The sequence below is a fragment of the Telopea speciosissima genome, chromosome 3 (assembly GCF_018873765.1).
Source record: "Telopea speciosissima isolate NSW1024214 ecotype Mountain lineage chromosome 3, Tspe_v1, whole genome shotgun sequence".
NCBI lineage: Eukaryota > Viridiplantae > Streptophyta > Magnoliopsida > Proteales > Proteaceae > Telopea > Telopea speciosissima.
In genome coordinates this window covers 32,308,564-32,329,334 of record NC_057918.1, presented here as the reverse complement: position 1 = coordinate 32,329,334, position 20,771 = coordinate 32,308,564, and the positions used below count along the sequence as shown (strand labels likewise).

At 39.7% G+C, this 20,771-nt stretch overlaps 1 protein-coding gene across 2 annotated transcripts; it reads left to right on the top strand.

Annotated features, from left to right (window-relative positions):
- Positions 1-935: 935 nt before the first annotated feature.
- Positions 936-20,311, top strand: LOC122655775 (carotene epsilon-monooxygenase, chloroplastic). Of its 2 annotated transcripts, XM_043850098.1 has the most exons (11): positions 936-1,558; positions 2,319-2,615; positions 2,718-2,915; positions 4,707-4,808; positions 13,676-13,816; positions 13,911-14,018; positions 14,296-14,378; positions 14,613-14,775; positions 15,029-15,087; positions 20,153-20,207; positions 20,240-20,311. In XM_043850098.1, the coding sequence occupies exons 1-10, from the start codon at positions 1,034-1,036 to the stop codon at positions 20,169-20,171; spliced, it is 1,695 nt and encodes a 564-aa protein (XP_043706033.1). In that variant the 5' UTR covers positions 936-1,033; the 3' UTR covers positions 20,172-20,207; positions 20,240-20,311. The 2 variants fall into 2 exon arrangements, with proteins under 2 accessions (XP_043706033.1, XP_043706032.1); XM_043850097.1 differs by lacking the exon at positions 20,240-20,311 and having other exon boundaries at positions 20,153-20,236.
- Positions 20,312-20,771: the final 460 nt, after the last annotated feature.

The window sequence follows — 20,771 nt, the reverse complement described above, 5'->3', positions numbered from 1 at the left end:
GTCACTGATCTTCTTCGTAGCACGGGAATGATTGAGGCAAAACCAATCTCCACGCCATTAGCCATCAGTCCAAATTTGAATCTTCACTCAGGCACACCTCTTGTGGATGGGACAGAGTATCGGCGTGTTATTGGGGCATTCCAATATCTTCTAATGACTAGGCCCGATATCAGCTTTGTTATCAATAAATTGGCCCAATTTATGCATCAGCCCACGGATATGCATTGGTCTGCTGCCAAGCGTGTCTTACGCTATCTCAAGTACACATTGAATGATGGAATTTTGCTACGCCCTTCTATCATTGGCTTACAGGCCTATGCGGACTTAGATTGGGCTGGATGCCTTGATGATAGGAAATCCACTACTGGTTACGCAGTTTTTCTTGGGTGTAATCTCATTTCATGGAGCTCCAAGAAACAAAAAACTGTCTCTCGATCATCAACTAAGGCAGAGTACAGGGCTGTTGCTGCTGCTGCCACTGAGATAGTTTGGTTACGTTCCCTACTCCATGAGTTGGGTGTTTTTGTCCCATCTCAGCCTCTTATTCGCTGTGACAACATTGGTGCGACCTACTTATCGGCAAATCCGGTGTTTCACGTCCGCATGAAACACATCGAAATTGATTTTCACTTTGTTCGTGATATGGTTGCTACTTAACAGCTCACTGTTCATTATATCTCGACTGTTGATCAAATTGCTGATGTTCTCACCAAAGCTTTGTCACGGCAACGATTTACGTGGTTAAAAGGCAAGCTTACGGTTGGCTCTCCACCCGTTCAGCTTGAGGGGGGTGATAAGGATCAGCCGTATGTATTTAGCCACGTGTATCTTCTATGTATTCTGGAGTCCCTTTAAAGATATTTATAAATGGATTACTGAGAGATAAAGATGCAGTTCATTTCATAACACAGTCTACACACTCCCAACTTGTGAGCGTAAGAGTTGGGAGAGAAAGAATTCTCAAATAAGACATCCCTGCAAGTTCAGCACAATGGCAGTTAGCTGAAATCATTTTTTGTTGCTCGCTTTCACCATGGCTTCTTCATTATCTATTGCTTCTCTTCCCCCTTTCGCCAGCCCCAATCAGCAGCCACTCCGTAAACCCATCTCTCTCCTTCCAAGAAACCCTCCTTATTCTCTCCCCATTATATCCTGCTTGGGCAGAGATGACTCTTCTTCTTCTTCTTCTTCTGCTGATTCCAGCAAGAAATCAGGCAGCAATGGGTCATGGGTCAGTCCAGATTGGCTCACATCATTTACCCGGCTCCTTAGCATCGGCCGTGATGATTCTGGTATACCAGTCGCCAGTGCCAAGCTCGAAGATGTCTCTGATCTACTGGGCGGTGCCCTTTTCCTCCCTCTGTTCAAATGGATGAACGAGTACGGACCCATCTATCGCCTCGCCGCAGGGCCTCGTAATTTTGTTATAGTCAGTGACCCGGCTATCGCAAAGCATGTGTTGAGGAATTATGGCAAATATGCCAAGGGCCTTGTTTCTGAGGTCTCTGAGTTCTTGTTTGGGTCTGGCTTTGCCATTGCCGAAGGCTCACTTTGGACGGTAATCCTACAAAACTCACTTTTGTAGTTTTTTTTTTGTTTTTTAAGCTTGAAAATCCTTACACAGTTAATTTAGTTCGCTCAGTTTGTTTTTTGTGTGTTCTTGCGTGCGTGAGTGTCTGATGTAACGTTCAATTTGTATCAACGGTAGTTATTTGGAATGGCTTATCTCAGTAATAATGTGAACCCAGTTTTCCAAGTATGGGGTTCACAGTGGAGCTAGTTTGCTTTGCAACACTGTTGTTTGACATGGATTCACTTTCACATTTTTGTGGAGCATTACCATGTTTGTATTCCCCTGTCAAATTTACTACATTCTCTTAGACATCTTTAATCAACTGGGGTGAAATTGAAGCTTGGATATGGTTCAATAAATGATCGAATTTCTAGTTGAATCAAAAAAATGAAACTCATTGGACTCATATTTGATATCACTTATTAAATGGATCCAAAAACATGATTGTTGAGAGTTTTCTTGGGGAGATTTTTTTCGGGTTACATTATAATAAAATTTTGAACTTATTCTATATTCCTCGATTTCCAGTTTTTCCTTCTTTTATTTTCTTTCTTTTGGCACATCATGTTATATTTGTATGTATATCACATGTCAAATCATGGTATTGAAGGATAATTTGATGTCATGCGACCCCATGTCAATTTGAGTTTACTTGATTTAAATACTTCCATGCCTAGAAACTTTTTATATGGTCTCTGAACTCTTTTTATAGATAGGCCTGTTGTTTTAATTCATAATTTGACAGGCACGACGCAGGGCTGTTGTTCCATCTCTTCACAAGAAGTATTTGTCTGTAATTGTTGACAAAGTATTCTGCACATGTGCCAAGAGATTGGTGGAGAAGCTCGAATCTGATGCACTCAGTGGTGCTCCAGTGAACATGGAGGCCAAATTCTCTCAATTAACTTTAGATGTCATTGGTTTGTCAATATTTAACTACAACTTTGATTCTCTTAATACAGACAGTCCTGTTATTGATGCAGTTTATACTGCATTAAAGGAAGCAGAGGCTCGTTCAACCGATCTTTTACCATATTGGAAGGCAGGTTATTTCCCATACCCTTTGCTCCACCCCTCTTTTTTGTTTCATAATGAAAAATAAAATCTTATCTCCTCCTCCCCTTTTTCTGGGTTCATGTTGCAGATTAAAGCATTATGCAAGTTTACTCCTAGACAAATTAAAGCAGAAAAAGCAGTTGACATTATCAGGAGAACTGTTGAGGAGCTTATCGAAAAGTGCAAAGAGATTGTGGAAAAAGAAGGTGAAGAGATTGATGGGGAGGAGTACGTAAATGACACAGATCCAAGTATTCTTCGTTTCTTGCTTGCCAGCAGAGAGGAGGTGTGACCACTGCTCTTTGATAGTTGATTCATGTTTCAGTTTTTCAAACCCTGATGTCACATGTTTTGAGATTTTTCTTGTGATAATTACACTTACTTGGATGCCCAGTTATGCAACTTTGCATAACATTTTAAAAATGGACTTCAGTTTCTTATTTGGAAATTGGTATGATAAAAGAATGGAGGAGAGAGCCCACAGTGGACCATCAGCTCCATCCCTACACCCTTGACCATTCATTCTTAGCCCCATTACAATGCCCTGCCAATCCAGAAATAGCTTACTATACCACAAATCCAAAAACCACTAATGAAACCACTGGAATGCATCCCATTTACTTTGACGTTCCACATACAATTCCAGTTGACAAGACTTGAGGGGATCTAAGCTTTCTGGCTGGTCATCCTAGTCTCCAATCACATATTCTAGTCATTCATTTGACATTTGAAGTTTTCATCACTCACAAACTGAAAGGCACCTAAGTGGGAGGGAGGTATGAGCTGTTTGAGACTTGTGCAGTTAATAACTTAGTATCCATGTAGATTTGTTACTTTATTTTTAGAAAATAGAGCAAAAAAAATTGATTACTCATGGAATATGATATGAATCATCCAATTTCTATGTTCGTTTTAGTTGGAGAGAAAGGGTGATAACAACTGAAAGTTTGATAAGGTAAAATTTTAGTTTTAAGAAATAAAATGAAAAAAAAACATGAGGAAATAAAAAAATATATATATGGAAGTTATGTGTTCCCAAAGAGCAGATGGATGTCATGAACAGTTGAAGATGAAAGGTGAGGTCCTTCAGCTCCAAAAAAACATCTCATCCTCATGGAAACCGAGATCTCGCAATGCAGTTGCAGATTCATTAGCTAGAGACAGATGGGGAGAGAATTTCTGTACATTGGGCCTTACCTATAGATGATTTAAAGATTGGGGGATTTGTTTGTTTGTAGATAATGCACCACTCTGGGTTTTGTATAGTATACTGTCCCTGTTGGGGTGGACCTGGACATTCTCTTTGGCAATATGGCCAACAAATTATTCTGTTATCTGTCAAAAAATAAAATAAAATAAAATAAAAGATTCATGGCAGTCACAGCAAAGTGGAGTCAACTAGGCAGAGTCACTGAATTTACTCTGAGTCGGTAAGTTATGCCATTGATTGGTGTAGTCTCCTGGTTAGTTGGTTATATGTTAACCACCAGCTCATGGGTAGACTGTTTTCTTATTATACTTCAGGCATTATGCTTATATACCCTATACTGGTAAGCTTCTGTGCTGTTCCTATTCATTAGTAACCATGCATTTCCTGATGACTTATATTTTAGCCCCCGCTCCCCCCACCCCCCCCCCCCCCCAAAAAAAAAAAAAAAAGGATCCAGTTCAACCAGTCATTAATTTGGATGCGGATTTTGGACATTGAAATGTCTAATGTCTTAATGAGAGCTCTCTCTCTCTCTGTATACGAGTGGCATGACTAAAAATGTTCATGACTCTTAAAGCCGTTGGTCTTCTGCAATTCTTGTAATTGTGGTGGTTTATAAATTTGACCTTCTGCTTTCTAGTTACTAGACATATGAGCTAATATTTAGTTTCAAGTATGATTCATCAAAAAGAGAAGAAGAGAAAGAAGAAAAGGGAGGGGAAAAAATCCCATTTAACTACTATGTTTGACTTCCATTTTCCAACAATGGCTTAAGATTAACTGGTTTGTTTGAACCTGATCCAATATTGAAGATGCTCTTTTTTTGTTTTTGCTTCACAACTAATATGATATTTTAATGTATTGCAGGTCTCAAGTGTACAACTACGAGATGACCTTTTGTCAATGTTAGTTGCTGGCCATGAAACAACTGGCTCAGTCTTAACATGGACTCTCTATCTTCTTAGTAAGGTATCGTCATTATTGCATTTTCTTGTCATGGTATGTGCTATTTTCTTGTTCTCTGAAAGACAATTCTGATTATTGTCAGTGATGCAATCCAAATCCATACACTGAGGATGGGAAACATGAAATGACGTCAAACGGCATATACAACAACAACAACATCATACCCTTATCCCAACTAAATGGGATCGGCTACATGGATCCTTACTCTCCAATCAGCTCTATTCAAAGTCATACATAATACAACTCTTAAGCTATGCATGTCTTTTCTCTTTTTTTTATTCTTTCTTTTTTTCTTTTAAAAAAAAAAAACCAAACATTACCTGGGACCCGGGCCAGCCCCTGCAATTTTATTGAAAACCAAAAATTGAATAAAGAATACAAGGGGGAGACATGCCGCCTTACCCCAACCCAAAGGAGTAAACACTCTCACCTCAAAGCTGAACCCAAACCATACAATCAAAGACAATTCAAGAAACAACCTACCCTATTTCCTTAGGACTGGCAAGCCAGCCCTGTCTTCCCGGAGAATGCGCTGGAATTCCCCTGGAGGCTGGCTGCCATTGTGGAACAGGGAGGATGAGCCAGAATCACAGGCAAGATTCGCCATCCAATCAGCCGCCCTGTTACTTTCCCTGTAAGCAAAAGAAACCAGAGCACAAGTAGAATCAATTAAGGTCATGACTCATGACTTTCTGGAAGCAGTATCAACCCCTCCACAAGCTACACCTTTTGAGTTTGATCATCTTGAGAGTGGAAGCAGAGTCCGAATTAACCACAATATCATAGAAGCCCAACTCATGGCACAACTTCAAACCATCTCTCAAGGCCCTCAGTTCTCCCAATGAGTTCGTGCAATCCCCATAGAAGCTCGAGAAGGCTGCCAGCATAAAACATTTCTTGTCCTATGCATGTCTTTCCTCACCACCTCTCCTATGGTAATTTTAGGCCTGGCTCTTTTAGTTCCTTAAATCCAAATCAAATCACTCCTCCGTATTGGAACATCCCAAGGCCTCCGTTGTATATGGTCATGCCACCTCAAACGACTTTCTCGTAGCTTATCATGTATCGGAGCTACTCCCAAATCAGCTCTAATATGGTCATTCCTTATGTTTGAGAGGAATGAATGGACTGTCTGAGAGACAACCCTACTTTATTTATAATAACTGACACATAGGTACTAGTACATTAATGTCTCTATGGACATATTTACCCTTGTACCCATATTACAACACTCCCCCTCAAGTTGGTGCATAGATGTGACACATGCCCAACTTGCACACTATAGGATGAAACAACTTACTACTTAAGCCTTTTGTAAAAAGTTCTGCTAACTGATCTCCAGATCTTATGAAAGGAATACAAATCAGTCCATGATCCAACTTCTCTTTGATGAAATGATGATCTACCTCCACATGCTTGGTGCGATCGTGCTGAACTGGATTGTGAGCAATACTGATAGTGGACTTGCTATCACAATTGTTGGAACCGCTTCCTCTAAAAGGCCGATCTTATAGGAAAGGGAGGAAACAATATGTATATCATACAGGAGTTCTAACATGGTGGACTATCCAAAGGGGGACACGGGTGGAAAAATAAGTTTTTTAACACCTGCCCGCTTCCAGGGGGACTCGATACCGTGACTCTTGCCTGCTTTGATACCATGTTGGAACCGCATCCTCTAAAAAACCGACCTTGTAAAAAAGGGAGGAAAAAATATGTATATCATACAAGAGCTGTAACACGTCGGACTATCCAAAGGGGGGCACGAGCGGATAAATAATTTTTTAACAACAATAAAGCATCATAGAAAGGAAAACGGGGAGGTCCAAATCTTTCAAGAGACCTTGAAGCCACATCATTTCACAGATGCCATGAGACATGACACGAAATTCAGTTTCAATACTGGACCGAGCTGCAACTGTCTGCTTCTTACTCCTCCAAATAACTAGGTTGCCTCCCACAAAAGTACCATAACCTGTGGTAGATTGCGATCATCTAGAGAGTTGGTCCAATCAGCATCCGTAAAGGCCTCAACTCGTGGATGGCCATGAGAAGAGAGGAGGATTTCCTTTCTTTATGCAGAATTCAAGTAGCACAAGATCCGGAACACGGCTTCTAAGTGTGAGGAATAAGGATCAAGCATATACTGGCTTACCAGACTAACAACAAAGGCAATGTTAGGATGAGTGTGGGATAGGTAAATCAACTTTCCAGCCAATCGTTGATACTATCCCTTATCCATTGGATTGTCAGTCTTACTAGAGAGATGAACATTCGCTTCAAAAGGAGTATCTAAAGGCCTACAACCCAGCTTCCCCATTTCAGATAAAAGATCAAGAGTATATTTCCATTGAGATAGGAAAATATCCTTGGTGGAATGCATAGTTATCAAGGCGGCAAGGCGACCATGGCGTTTGAGGGCCTTCCTAAGCGCCTTGGCGATAGGGCGGTCTCAAGGCGTCGCCTTGGCGAACAAGGCGTTCTAGTGTTCTTTTTTTATATGACCATTTTATTAGGCATGAATAGCATATTAATTTTTATATAATTCTACTTGTATCCTAAATAAATATGAAAGAATTGAAGTACATAATCAAGGAATTGCAAAATAGCATAATCATGACATGTTGGCAAAGGGTAGGGCATATCTACAAACACCTTAAAGACCTCCATGGAAAAGAGGGAAAGATAAAACGAAACGAAAAGACCTCTCTCCTAAGTCCAGCCAAATGCAGCCAAGAGAGCGGCCCAATCAAAAGTTCAAAACCATTCATAAATATGAAATATTTACAAGTTTTGGTCTTGTGATCACTTCATTTTAGTCCAATAAAGAAATCATTCAATTTTGTGAAAAAAAAGGAGGAAAAGAAAGAAAGACAAGATTGAATGAAGTTAAAGGAATTGTTTGTTACTTCACAGTCCACGGTCCTCTTTAGAAACAAACAAAAGAACATACAAGGCTGGAGATGTCGATGGAGAGTGGAGATGTTAGAGGGGGTTTAGGTTTAGAAGGAAAAAAGAAGAAAAAAAAAAGCACAATACTTACAAGGTTGGAGATGTCGCCGGTGGGGGTGGAGGTTGCTTCTCTCGCCGGTGGGGGTGGATGCTCGAGATGGGGGTGTCGGTGGAGAGGAGAGGTTACAAGTTAGAACTTAAAAAGGGGAACGGGGTTTAGATTTTAGAAGGAAAAAGGGAAAAAAAAAACACGATACTTACAATTAGCCTCGCCGGACGCCGGTGGAGGATGGAGACTGAGAGGGAGGACTGAGAACTTGAGAAGGAGTCGAAGGATTGAGGTCTGAGCTTTGACAGAGTCGCTGCAAGTCGCCACCTCGCCAGACGCCGGTGGAGGATGGGGACTGAGAGAGAGGACTGAGAAGGAGTCGAAGCCTTGAAGGACTGAGGTCTGAGCTGAGCTCTGTTGGAGTCGCTGCAAGTCGCCGCTGCGCTGCTTCTTTTCTCTTTCGTTTTTTTCTTTTTGATTTTGGTATGTCCCGCGAAGGTGATTAGGTGAATCGAGTTTGGCATTGGTATTTAGGTTGTGGTTTTTTTTCTTAAGTTTATAACATATGATTCCATGCTTCTCACAGCATGGAACCAAAAATGTACAACCAATGACATATTTTCAATTAGAATAACTTAAAGTACCTAAAAAAAGTTAAAAAAATATATATAAAAAAAAACACCAAAAAGCGACCGCCTTGCTCACAAGGCGTCCTAAGGCGTCGCCTTGGTCGCCTAGGAGACGCCTTGGTGACCAAGGCGGTCGCCTTTCTTACATACCACAAGGCGCCCCATCGCCATACCCCCAGATTTCTGCCTGGACACCATGGCGACGCCTTGATAACTATGGTGGAATGGGCAACCTCAATACCAAGAAAACAACGCAGTTTACTTAGGTCCTTGATCTCAAACTCTTGACCAAGGTAAACCTTTAGGCGAGACATTTCCTTAATGTCATTCCTAGTGACTGCAATGTCATCAATGTACACAATGAGAATAGCAATCTTGGATCCAGTCTGCTTCATGAACAAAGTGTGATCAACATTGCTTTGAGTGTAGCCTACCGACACCATAGCTTTGTGAATCTCCCAAACCAGGCACGAGGAGATTGCTTTAACCCATACAAAGCTCGCTTGAGCTTGCAAACCTTTCCCTTGGTTTTTGTACATGAGAAACCAAGAGCGATTTCCATGTACACTTCTTCCAGTTCATCATGAAGGAATGCATTCTTGACGTCAAGTTGTTTCAAGTCCCATCCTAGATTCACAACACATGAAAGAATCACATGGATGGTATTCATTTTTGCAACTGGTGCAAACATCTCCTAGTAATCTAGGCCATAAGTCTAAGTAAATCCTCTCGCAACCAACCTGTTCTTGTATCGGTCCACTGTCCCATCCATATTTTGTTTTACAGTGAAAACCCATTTGCAACTCATTGTCCTTTTCTGCAGTGGAAGAGAGACCAAATCCTAGGTACCATTCTTTTTCAAGGTTTGCATTTCTTCAATCATGGCGGCCTTCCTGCATGGTTCTGCGGTAACTTCCTGTCAATTCTGGGCAATAGAAAGTAGATGACCACCAAAACAACGGCCTCTACCACATCCACGACTGGCAGTTAAGGCAGAATTATCTCTGGAGGAAGAATCAGGCTTTGCAGCAACATGTTGAAGGTGAGAATATGTATCATTAAGTGTAGGAACAGTATCTTCAACAAGTAGATGACCTTTCACAGCCTTCACGTCAGGGTGCAAACTAGCTAAGAACTTAGACACAAAAAAATTCATTTTGTTGAGCCTCGAGTTTCTCAATATCAATAGTAAGAGGCTGAAAGACATTTAACTCTTCAATCATGCCTTTGAAGGCATTGTAGTAATCCTGTAAAGGCTTATCCCTCTACTGAAACTGAAATAGCTTTTCATACAGATCGTAAATACCGGTCATTTTCTTCCCCTGAGAATATGTCTCCTTTAAGTAGTCCCAAACACCCTTAGCAGTGGTGTGGAACATAACATTAGCAGCTATGTCTGGTTCCATACTATTCCACAACCAAATGAGTATGATAGCATTGTCTTTCATCCACTCACCATATTCCTTATCAGTAGTAGCAGGAGGGCCAGAGGTATTATACTGGAGCTTATCTTTGGCTATGGTATACACTTTCACAGCCTGAGCCCATAACTGATAATTAGAGCTCCCTTCGAGCTTAATGGGTATGGTTTGAACATTCACATGGTCTGTAGTAGGGGTAGAGGACTTGGTCTCAGCCATATATGTGAATCCAAAGTACGGACAACAACTATAGTATCAATATAAGCAGCAGTAGATGCACACAAGGCAACATAAAAAAACTTGCAAACCATGCAGCAAGGAAGTCAAAAACAGCTCCCACAAACAAAATCCATAACCCTTAAGGGTTTTCAAAAATACAAATAACTTGGTCCAGCAATGACTGTATCAATACGAGCAGCAATAGAGAACCAATATAGAGAAACTAACAATCAGCAGTAGAGTAATCTTCACACATTGAAGAACAACAGCAAACCATAAACCCAAAGATCGATTTTGCAGGGTTGGGAGGGAGAAGCAAGAAATCGATGTCACCTGGTCAGAAGACTTATAGATCTTGAGGACCTACTGAGAAACAACATAAATCACCATTGAACAATCCCAGATCTAAAGAAAGCAGCAACCAAAAAGCACCAAAGAAAAAAATCGATTTAGCAGGGTTTTCCTTGTGAAATCAATTTTTGTAGGAAAGAGTGGAAATCAATTCTTACTCCACAAGTTATTCAAATCAGAAACTGTAGATCATCAAGTAGGTAGAACAACAATACTCCATTGATGAGGGAGTAACTCTTACATCATAGTAGGTGGCTGCTCACCACAGGTTTTGAAAGAAAAAGGAATTCAGCAGAAATGAGATGGAGAAAACTAAATCTGATTATAGGATCTCTGATACCATGTTAGAAGTCCAGGATCCTGCAACCAAATTAGTGAAGAGAAAGGAGAAGAGAGAAGAAGAGGAGGAGAGGAGAGGAGAGAGCGATCAAGACAAGCAGCCAAGGGGAGGAGGCTACCTGCTGTTAGTTTAGAATACCTAGCCGCAGGCCTCTCCATCAATATATATAACCTCCAAAATAATAGAGTACAAATGACAGCCCCTAAAAACTCAACAATCATTATGAGTCCCATGACTCTATCCTTCAAGTCCAGTTGATACAATAGAGTCAGCCAACATAGTTACCACTCTAGTTGATGCAAGGCGCTTCGAACAATCGAAGGAGAGATGAAGCCTTGAAGGGATCGATGATCATCACGAAGGACTTACAAAAAGTCGATTAGAGGATCAAAACCCTGAAAAAGTCGATCCATGCCTCAAAACCCAAAAAAACTCAAATCTCATCTCAAAAGCCTGAAAATTTTGATAGGAACATAGAAGTGCTCCCAGATCATTTATTCAAGGGAGATCTGAGAACCCAACAGGAGAGGGGATCACCCTCAGTAGCCTAGGATAGACCCTCCGAGAGCAGCTGTGGAAGGTAAGAAAGAGAGAGATGCTGAGAGAAGTCGGAGAAGAGAGAAAGAGTGGCGGTGGAGGGTGAAACTGAGGGGAAAAAAAAGAGAGAGAAAGAGTGGTGGCGGCTAAGGCTGGGATCCCGAGGTGGATCTCAGCTCTGATACCTTGTTTGATTGAGAGAAATGAATTGACTGCCTGGGATACAGCCCTACTTTATTTATAATAAGTGACATTCAGGTACAAGTACAATAATGCTCCTATGGACATATTTATCCTTATACCCATATTACAACACCTTACTTTATCCCTCTTAGTTTTGCCACACATCCATCTCAACATCCTCATCTTTGCTACACTTAATTTATCCATTTGATGCTTCTTAACTGCCCAACATTCCACACCATACATCAATAGCTGGTTGTATGATAGTCTGATAAAATTTTCCTTTTACCTTTAAAGGAATACGTCGATCACACAACACTCCAGACGCACTTCTCCACTCTATCCGTCCTATTTTAATTCTTTGAGCAACATCATCCTCTCTATCACATTCTTTATTTATTATTGAGCCTAGATACCTAAAGTAGTCACTTTGTTGAATCTCCCTCATCAATTTTCACCACCTCATTAATCGTTCTAGTGTAACTAAAGTTACACACCATATTCTCTGTCTTTGTTCTACTTATCTTAAAACCTTTTGATTCCATGGTTGATCTCCGGAACTCCACTTAGCGTTAATCCATGCTTCTGTCTCATCCACCAAAACTATATCAGCAGCAAAAACTATACACTAAGGAACCTCATCTTGAATGTCTCTAGTTATGTCATCTATGATATGCACAAACAAATAAGGTCTTAAGGTTGATCCTTGATGTAACTCAATTGCAATTGGTAATTTACAACCTTGACCTCCCACAATTCTTACGCTAGTCACCACACCATCATTCATATCTTTAATTATGTTGACATATTTACTTGAAACCCGTCTCTTTCTCGAGAATATGCCAGATCAACTCTCTACGGACTCTGTCGTATGCTTTTTCTAGATCAATAAAAACCATATGGCGATCCTTTTTGCTCTCTCTAAATCTTTTCATAAGCCTCCTTAGTAAGAAAATAGCTTCCATCGTGGATCTTTGTGGCATAAAACCAAATTGGTTCTCCGAATAGTAGTTTCTTTTCTTAGGTGGGTTTCAATAGCTCTCTCCCATAACTTCATAGTATGACTCATTAGTTTTTTGCCTCTATAGTTATTGCAACTCTGAATATCACCTTATTTTTGTAAATTGGGACCACTATGCTTCTCCTCCATTCATCTAGCATTTCCCTTGTGCTCATAATCTTATTAAACAGTGTGGTTAGCCAAGATAAACCACAGATTCCTAAGCTCTTCGATACTTCTGTTGGGACCTAGTATAGACCTATAGCCTTGCCTACTTTCATCTTTCTTAAAGCCTCTTTAACTTCATATACCCTAATTTTGCGTATATATCAATGACATGTGGTGTCTAGATGAGTAATACAGTCTTCTAGAGCACTATTACTTGGAATGACTTCATTTAGTAGGGTGTGGCAATACTCTTTCCATCTCTCCTTAATGTCCTCATCCCTTACTAGGAATCTACCATCTTCACTTTTAATGCATCTATTATGGTCAAAATCTCTACTCTTTCTTTCTCTCATTCTAGCTACCTCAAACAGCATATAGGACTAATAAAATTTATTTTAATGATTATCACGGACATTCATCTGTTTGACATTGGCCGATGGTTCACAATGACCTTGACTTTAGGGATGCAGCAAATAGTCTCATACTCTCATAAGCTATGTATTTTATGCATCCTATACTCGTTTTATTATCATAGGCTTCTATTTCATCATGTTGAATATTTAGTGTAAAAAAAAGAACCCTAACTTTAAATATCTCTAGGGTGATTTACTTCCAGAATAACTTGTGATCATAGTTATCAAGGCGTCGCCATGCCATGACGTCCAGGCTCCTTGGTCGCCTTGGACGCCTTGGACGCCTTGCCACCATTGTGGTGTTGCCTTGAATTTTGCCCCTCTAAAATGCCATGGTCGCTTTCCTGCCTTGATAACTGTGCTTGTGATTTTGTGTTGTCACAAGTAATGCCTTTGCAATGCATTGTTCTATCTTGTTAAGCTCTGTTTATATGCATTATTATTATTGTTGTTGTTTTTCTTTTTCTTCATTTTTTTCACTTTCTTTAGGCCATTGATTCTTGTTCGAAGTCATTCAGTTCATCAGTTAGTTAATTTGTCTACCATGATGCATGACATCAGTCCTGTGGATGTGGTCTCTATTTCTTGTTCCCCTCTCTCTTATGCAGGATTTGTCCTCTTTGAGAAAGGCACAAGAAGAAGTTGACAGAGTTCTACAAGGAAGAATGCCTACCTATGAAGACATAAAAGAGCTGAAGTACTTAACACGTTGCATAAACGAGTCACTGCGTCTCTACCCACATCCTCCTGTAGGTTGCAACTTTCATCTTATTATTAATTAAATGGATTTTCCTTCTAGATACTGAGTTTTGTTTTAATGTTTCTTTGTTCCAATATTTATAGGTGTTAATAAGGAGAGCTGAAGTTTCTGATGTGCTTCCTGGAAATTACAGGGTTGATCCTGGTCAAGATATAATGATTTCAGTGTATAATATCCACCACTCCTCGCAGGTATCATCTTATTGTCTGCTGCTTTTTTGTTTATTTTTGTTTTGTTTATTGATTTTATTTCAGCAGTATAAATGCACTTCTACTCATTTTGAGAATCGAGTATCAACATGACAATATGTGGCCTATTCAGACCAATTTGACCTATAGGCTTCAGTTAAGTCTAACTTTCAAAAAAAAATTTTCTTAAGAAAGGAAAAAAAGAAGGGATTATGGGCATTTTTTTTTACTGGTCTTGTTGGTACTTATGCCCAATTGGTTTGTGCTTGTAATTTCCTAGGTATGGGAAAGAGCAGAAGAATTTGTGCCTGAAAGATTTGATCTGGAAGGACCAATTCCTAATGAAACAAACACTGATTACAGGTGATCATTTATTATAAATCTTTCTTTAGCTTTTTGTTCCCCCACCCCCAACAAGGTGTGAGATCATTGGAAATGTTCAGAAAATTACAACTTTTGATGCACCTACACCTAAAGATATCTATGGGAACGACCAATGTTTTTCCTACTCTGCATTAGTTCTTTGCTTTATCATTCATATTTATTCTCTTTTTGTTTGACGCTAATTGATTCTTACTTGGGAAACATATGCTCTAGATTCATTCCTTTCAGTGGAGGGCCTCGAAAGTGTGTTGGTGATCAGTTTGCCTTGCTGGAAGCAATTGTTGCCCTTGCAATTTTTCTGCAACACATGAACTTTGAGCTGATTCCTGACCAGAACATTAGCATGACTACTGGGGCAACAATCCATACAACAAATGTAATAGTTATTTTCTTATTTTCTTCTTTTAGATCTGCAGCGCACACAACTCAGATGCACTAAGATGCTTCCGTAGAGGTTCTGCATTTTCCCTTTGTCATGAATCTGTCTTTTAGCAAACCTGAAGAAGTTTCACTGTTCTTTTTTTCGGGGCTGAGGTTGCGGGGGGGGGGGGAGGCGAATTTAGATTTTTCTACTTAGAACAATACTGCTGGACCAGATGTAAAGATATGTGTGTGTATTACTAACGCAGGGCTTGTACATGAAACTAAGTCAACGGAAAACTCAGCCAGTATTTGCTTCATCTTCTAGGTAAGTCCTTTTACATTAACCTCTTTGTTTCCAATATCAACTTGTATTATAGTACAAACTTGAAAGAAATGAATGTCATTTGTATTTCTCTTGATTGTCTTCCCCATACTTAATTTTAGTAAGAGAAACAGCAAAGAGTGAATTTTGAAAACGGTAACTAATCGAAGTCCTTCCTACTGTTTTATATTCATAAGAAAAAAGATATGAAAAATCTCGACACTAGATTGATGCAGTTGCATTACATATTAATCTCGTATGAAGGCCTATGCGCAACCTTGGGAGGCTCACAAGCATGGAACTAAATCTCGGCATAGTTATCAAGGTGTCACCTAGGCATTCAGGCTCCTTGGTCCCCTTGGGCGCCTTGCCGCCTTGATGGTGTCACCTTGATTTTGGACCCTCAAAAAACGCCATGGTCGTCTTGCTGCCTTGAAAACTATGAATCCCCGTCAAAGCTGTACGAAATCTCCGAGTTGTCTCAGTTTCGGACCTAGCCAAAACGAAACCCATGGTTAATACCCAACTTTTGACCTAGGTTTCAACCCAAGGAGACCCAGGGTCAAAACCTACTGTCGAAACCTCGAAACGAGATCCGTCACGTCTTGGTTTCAAGCCTGACCGAAACCAGGTCCGAAACTGAGATCTTGATCCTTGCTCACGAGGTGTTAATGCAAATCCAATGGGCTGAAATTGACCTTTGGGCAGTTATGTAATAGGTTGGGCTTTTATTTTTTTGAGGTTTCATTGTAACATGCCTAATTTATAAGCTCATAAAGTGGGTGAAGTTTGTTCCGATTTATAAGAATAAATGTGATATCCCGAATTGCAATAACTATAGAGGCATAAAACTAATGAGTCATACCATGAAACTATGGGAAAAAATCATTGAAGCCCACTTAAGAAAAGAAACTGATATATCGGAGAACCAATTTGGTTTTATGCCAAGGAGATCCACGACAGAAGCTATTTATCTTCTAAGGAGGCTTATGGAAATATTTAGAGCTTACAAAAGAAACCTCCATATGATCTTTATCGACCTAGAAAAGGACTATGATAGAGTCCCTAGAGAGCTCATTTGGCAAGTCATAGGGAAGAGAAGGAGCTCCGGTAACTATGTGGATATAATTAAGGACATGTATGAGGGCATGGTGACAAGTGTCAGAACGGCAGAGGGCCAAAGTAGTGAATTCCCTATTACAATTGGGTTACACCAAGGGTCAGCTCTAAGCCCTTATTTGTTTGCGCTCATCATAGATGATTTAACTAGACACATCTAAGATGAGGTCCCTTGGTGTATGCTTTTCCCTGATGATATTGTTTTGATTGATGAGACAGTGGAAGGGATTAAGGCAAAGTTGGAGTTATGGAGATCAAACTTGGAATCACAAGGTTTTAAGTTAAGCAAAACAAAGACAGAATATATGATGCGTAACTTCAGTCAAACTAGGAGAGGTGATGAAGTGGTGAAACGTGAGGAGCGAGAGTTACCACAAAGCGAATGCTTTAGATACCTGGGATCAACCATTAACAAAGAGGGTGATATAGAGGATGATGTCTCCAACAGAATTAAAGTAGGATGGATGAAGTGGAAAGGTGCTTTGGGAGTTTTATGTGACAAACGCATGCCTATTAAACTTAAGGGGAAATTCTACAGGACAATAATAACACCGGCCATGACTTATGGGGCAGAATGCTGGACAGTTAAGAAGAGTTATATAGATAAGATGAGTGTAGCAGAGATGAGGATGTTGAGAAGGATGTGTGGCAAGACCAAGAGAGATAGAGTAAGGAATGATTGTATTATAACCGAACTGGGAGTTGCACCAATTCAAGAGAAGCTCTGTGAGAGCCGCTTGAGGTGGTATGGTCATGTACAACGGAGACCTATGGATGCACCGGTAAGGAAGAGTGACCAGATTCAGTTTGACGGGGCTAAAAGAGGTAGGGGAAGGCCTATATTGACTATTGGAGAAGTAGTAAGAAAAGATATGTATATGGTAGGGCTCGATCCTAGTATGACCGCAGATAGAGTAGTTTGGAGGACAAAGACCCGTGTAGCCGACCCCTTGTGGGGGAATGTTCCTGGGATGCTGCTTTGACTACTGCTTGGACTTCTTCCTTTACTTATTGTCTTTTTTACTTTCTTTTACTCCTCTTACGCCTTTTTACTTCTCTTATCTCTATTACTGTCATAGCCTCTATCAGATTCATGTAGCCGACCCCATTTAATTGGGATAAGGTTATGGTGGTTGTTGTTTGTTGTTATAGGCCCCAAGGAGAGTTGAAATCATGACCTCTTAATTGTGAGGTGTTGGTCCTTTCCAACTGAGCTACCCCTTGGGGTTTAGTATACGGGATTAGTAGTTAAGTGTTTGAGTTGGATTAAGATACTTAATAGCTTTTAAGAGTTCTGTCTTGAGTTTATTTACTTTATTTAGTGTATGGGAGTGGTTAGGAGTCCTTTTATGAGTCAAATTAGGAATTTCAGAAAGTCTTTATATATGTAGTAAATCCCTCATCAATTAAAGATGTTTAGAGTTGACAAATTTGAGTTTTTTTTTTTCAAGAGTTTTGGTGTGGTTGAGCAGTGCATACGGGATTGGTATCCCCAGACCTGATTTCTTCTTCTTCTTCTGATCTAGTTTTATCAGATGTGATCTTACCCTTGTCTCTTCTTTTATTCTTTTTCTTCTTATTTCTCTTGATTCCACACCAGGTGGAACCCTGTTTCTGGTTCAATTTTCAGAGTGCTAGATTTGGTCATATTCCTTATTCTGGTTTCGTTTCATCCAGTATTTGCCCTGCTCTGTTCTATTGATTCTACATAGATCCTGATATTATTGTAGTTCTTGTTTCTAGAATCTTTTCTAGAACCCTGTACTACATTATTTGTATTTATGAGCTCCACTAACTAAATACAGAGAGTTTCTTGAGAGGTATACCCAATTATCAACCACTCAGAGCTCAGGAAGATCACTTTGCATGAAAATCAAGAAAACCCCCTACATACCATAAGATAGATGCAGTTTTGTGTTATGATATATGCTGTTTATGTTTCCTATTGTTCTAATTTAAAAAAGATAAGTAAATCCATCATCTGTTGCACATTTACTACGGGATGAAGGTCTTTGTATTTCAATATTTTTGTTAGAGTGAAACAAAGGAGCCCCATGATTCTGGAGGTGTTAGAAGAGTTCTTTGATGCTGCTTGAGAAGTACAGAAACTGCCTGAATTGCTGCTAGAAAGAAACTTTGATGGATTTCCATTTTGAAGGAGAATCTTGTGAAAGTAGTTACTAAATCATCCATACAAGGAAGAGAAATGACCCTAAAGTACCATCACTTTCTCTCTCTTCCTACTCCCCGCCTGATGCCTCCATTTTTTCTTTTCCTTTCTCCCCCACTCTTCCAAAGGAGTCTAATCCTTTTGTGTCTCCTTCCATAATCACTTTTATTGTACCAGCCTAACTGTGGTTGGTATTCATATCCTGAAAGGGATCCAGTGCTGTTAGGGATTGGTCAAAATGTTTTCCCAGCATTTACTTTTTCTTTTCCTTTTCCTTTTTTTCCCTGTTTTTTCTCCTGCTCTTCTAAGCGACACCCTGAGACCATCCTTTACGTTCATTTATGCCCTTTCCTAGGGGTAAATGAGACTCAATGTTTAATAGTACAATTGAACTCAACTCAACTAAGCCCTTTCCCAACTAAATGGAGATTCAACTCTACTTAAGGCCATGTTAGTTGTCAAGTCTAAGCTACTCATATCTTTGTTCACATCTTACTGTTCAACAATAAATTAATTTTTTTTGGCAACTCCCAAAGTCCATGATTTCTCCAGCATGCAAGTCATACTTCCAGACTTTGCTCAAATTCTCTTTGTCCACATCCACTTGACATCCCACAAACACTTTTCATGTTTATTTGCACTAATTTTGGAACATAATTTCACCTAGGAATGCGTATATTAACCTATCAATTGTTGAATGAGCATTAACGGTATTTTGTTGCCAACTGCTTCACTCTAATCCTATGACCTCCTTCAAGGTCTTGTATTTTGGAACTTGGAAGCAACAAATTCTAGCCGAGTGAAAGTCCATTTTCCTACTAATAAGTAGGTCCAACCAGTCTGACCATTGGATCAATCGTTGCTGTGATGAATAGCTTAACAAATAGGGACTATAATATTACAATTCTTAAGAAGTGAAACATGTCAAAATATATAAAAGATTGTTAATGCTCATGAAAATTTACTTCCCAAGTAACATATATGCTCTCTCTTTTGTCTGTTTATGCATCACAAGGGACACGTTTCCTCAAAGGGCTGTCAGACATCCACTTTTTTTTTTTTGTTGGTTTGAGCCTGTTGGACATCCACATGGAACTCCATTGGCCACAGTAGGCTCTACTCATGATAAGTTTAAGGAAATTCATTATGTTGTCCACATTAGGCAATCCACCATGTGAGAAAATAAAGGCAGTTCTTTTGAATGTTTGTTACCCAGAAAATTCAATATTTTGACAACTGAAATTTGAGCAAATTCAATACTTTATTAGCCATACAGTTGAGTTAGACCATGAAATTTGACATGTGGCTCGACCACAGTGGGAACCCAATTGTTCAAACAGTCAGAATAGCCACATCAGTACTACCCAAAAAAAGAAAAAAGAATAGCCACATCAATCCTCCATATGAACCTAAAATATCTGCCCCTTCATTTTACTCAAAGTAGCCATTTCCGCATCAGTGTGGATGTGGGATACCTTGTCAGATCCTCGTATTGCATTCTCATTAATTTTTTTGGTCTGGTAAGTGCCCTGTCATTGACATCATAACTATTGCTGGAATGCTAATCTGCTACTCAACTTGGTTCACTTTGTTTTGTGCCATATTGCAACTTCATAATTACATATTATTGTTGCAAAATATTTTTCATTTTTTTATCAATAATTAATGCATCTAGATTATCATAGAAATTGTATAATTATTGTTATGATATGCCCTTCTACCTGTTTGGTGGATGGATCCATATTAACAGCTCAAGTCCTGTGTCCTTGAATTTAACAGTAAAGCTGTATGCATTTGACTGTCGGACATGTATCCGCATCCAACACCTGCACCTGACTCCATGTCCCGCATCCAACACCTGCACCCGACTCCATGTCACGGACGTGGAAATGTTTCTCACCCTCTTGTTAGCTGGTAAGCGACACATAGATGTATTTTACTACGCGTTAGCATCAAGCTTTGAGAAATAGTTGATAGGCAATGAAGATTCACTCTTGAGTTGGACCATGAAATTATATGCGGTTAATATGTAAGATCACTGTTTTTCCAATGGTTAGGAAGGTGACATCACCCCTTATTGTGGTGCAGGTAGTATTGCAGTTTGGGAAACCATTGGTTAAATGGAGATATTTAGCACATCTCACAAGCTAAAAGTGTACCTTGAAAAGTGATTGTTCATTTTGTCAAACATGTTGCCTACAGACTACAGTTCGTATGTTAATATTTGTTAACATTCTCAAAGTAGAAGGTAGTGTTGTTGTTCTCATGTAGAAGTGTTAAGGCAGACTGACACAGTTGGACATATTCTGGGTCATATCCCATGGTTTTAAGATTCTTTCTTCATCATGGATGGTGGGAAACTCAATCCCAAAATTTCCTCAAAATATGTCCGAAGTGA

Coding starts and splice junctions, on each gene's coding strand:
- LOC122655775 (XM_043850098.1), top strand. CDS start 1,034: ATGGCTTCTTCATTATCTATTGCTTCTCTTCCCCCTTTCGCCAGCCCC. Junction 2,916..4,706: donor TGCTTGCCAGCAGAGAGGAG/GTGTGACCACTG, acceptor AATGTATTGCAG/GTCTCAAGTGTACAACTACG. Junction 14,019..14,295: donor ATATCCACCACTCCTCGCAG/GTATCATCTTAT, acceptor GTAATTTCCTAG/GTATGGGAAAGAGCAGAAGA.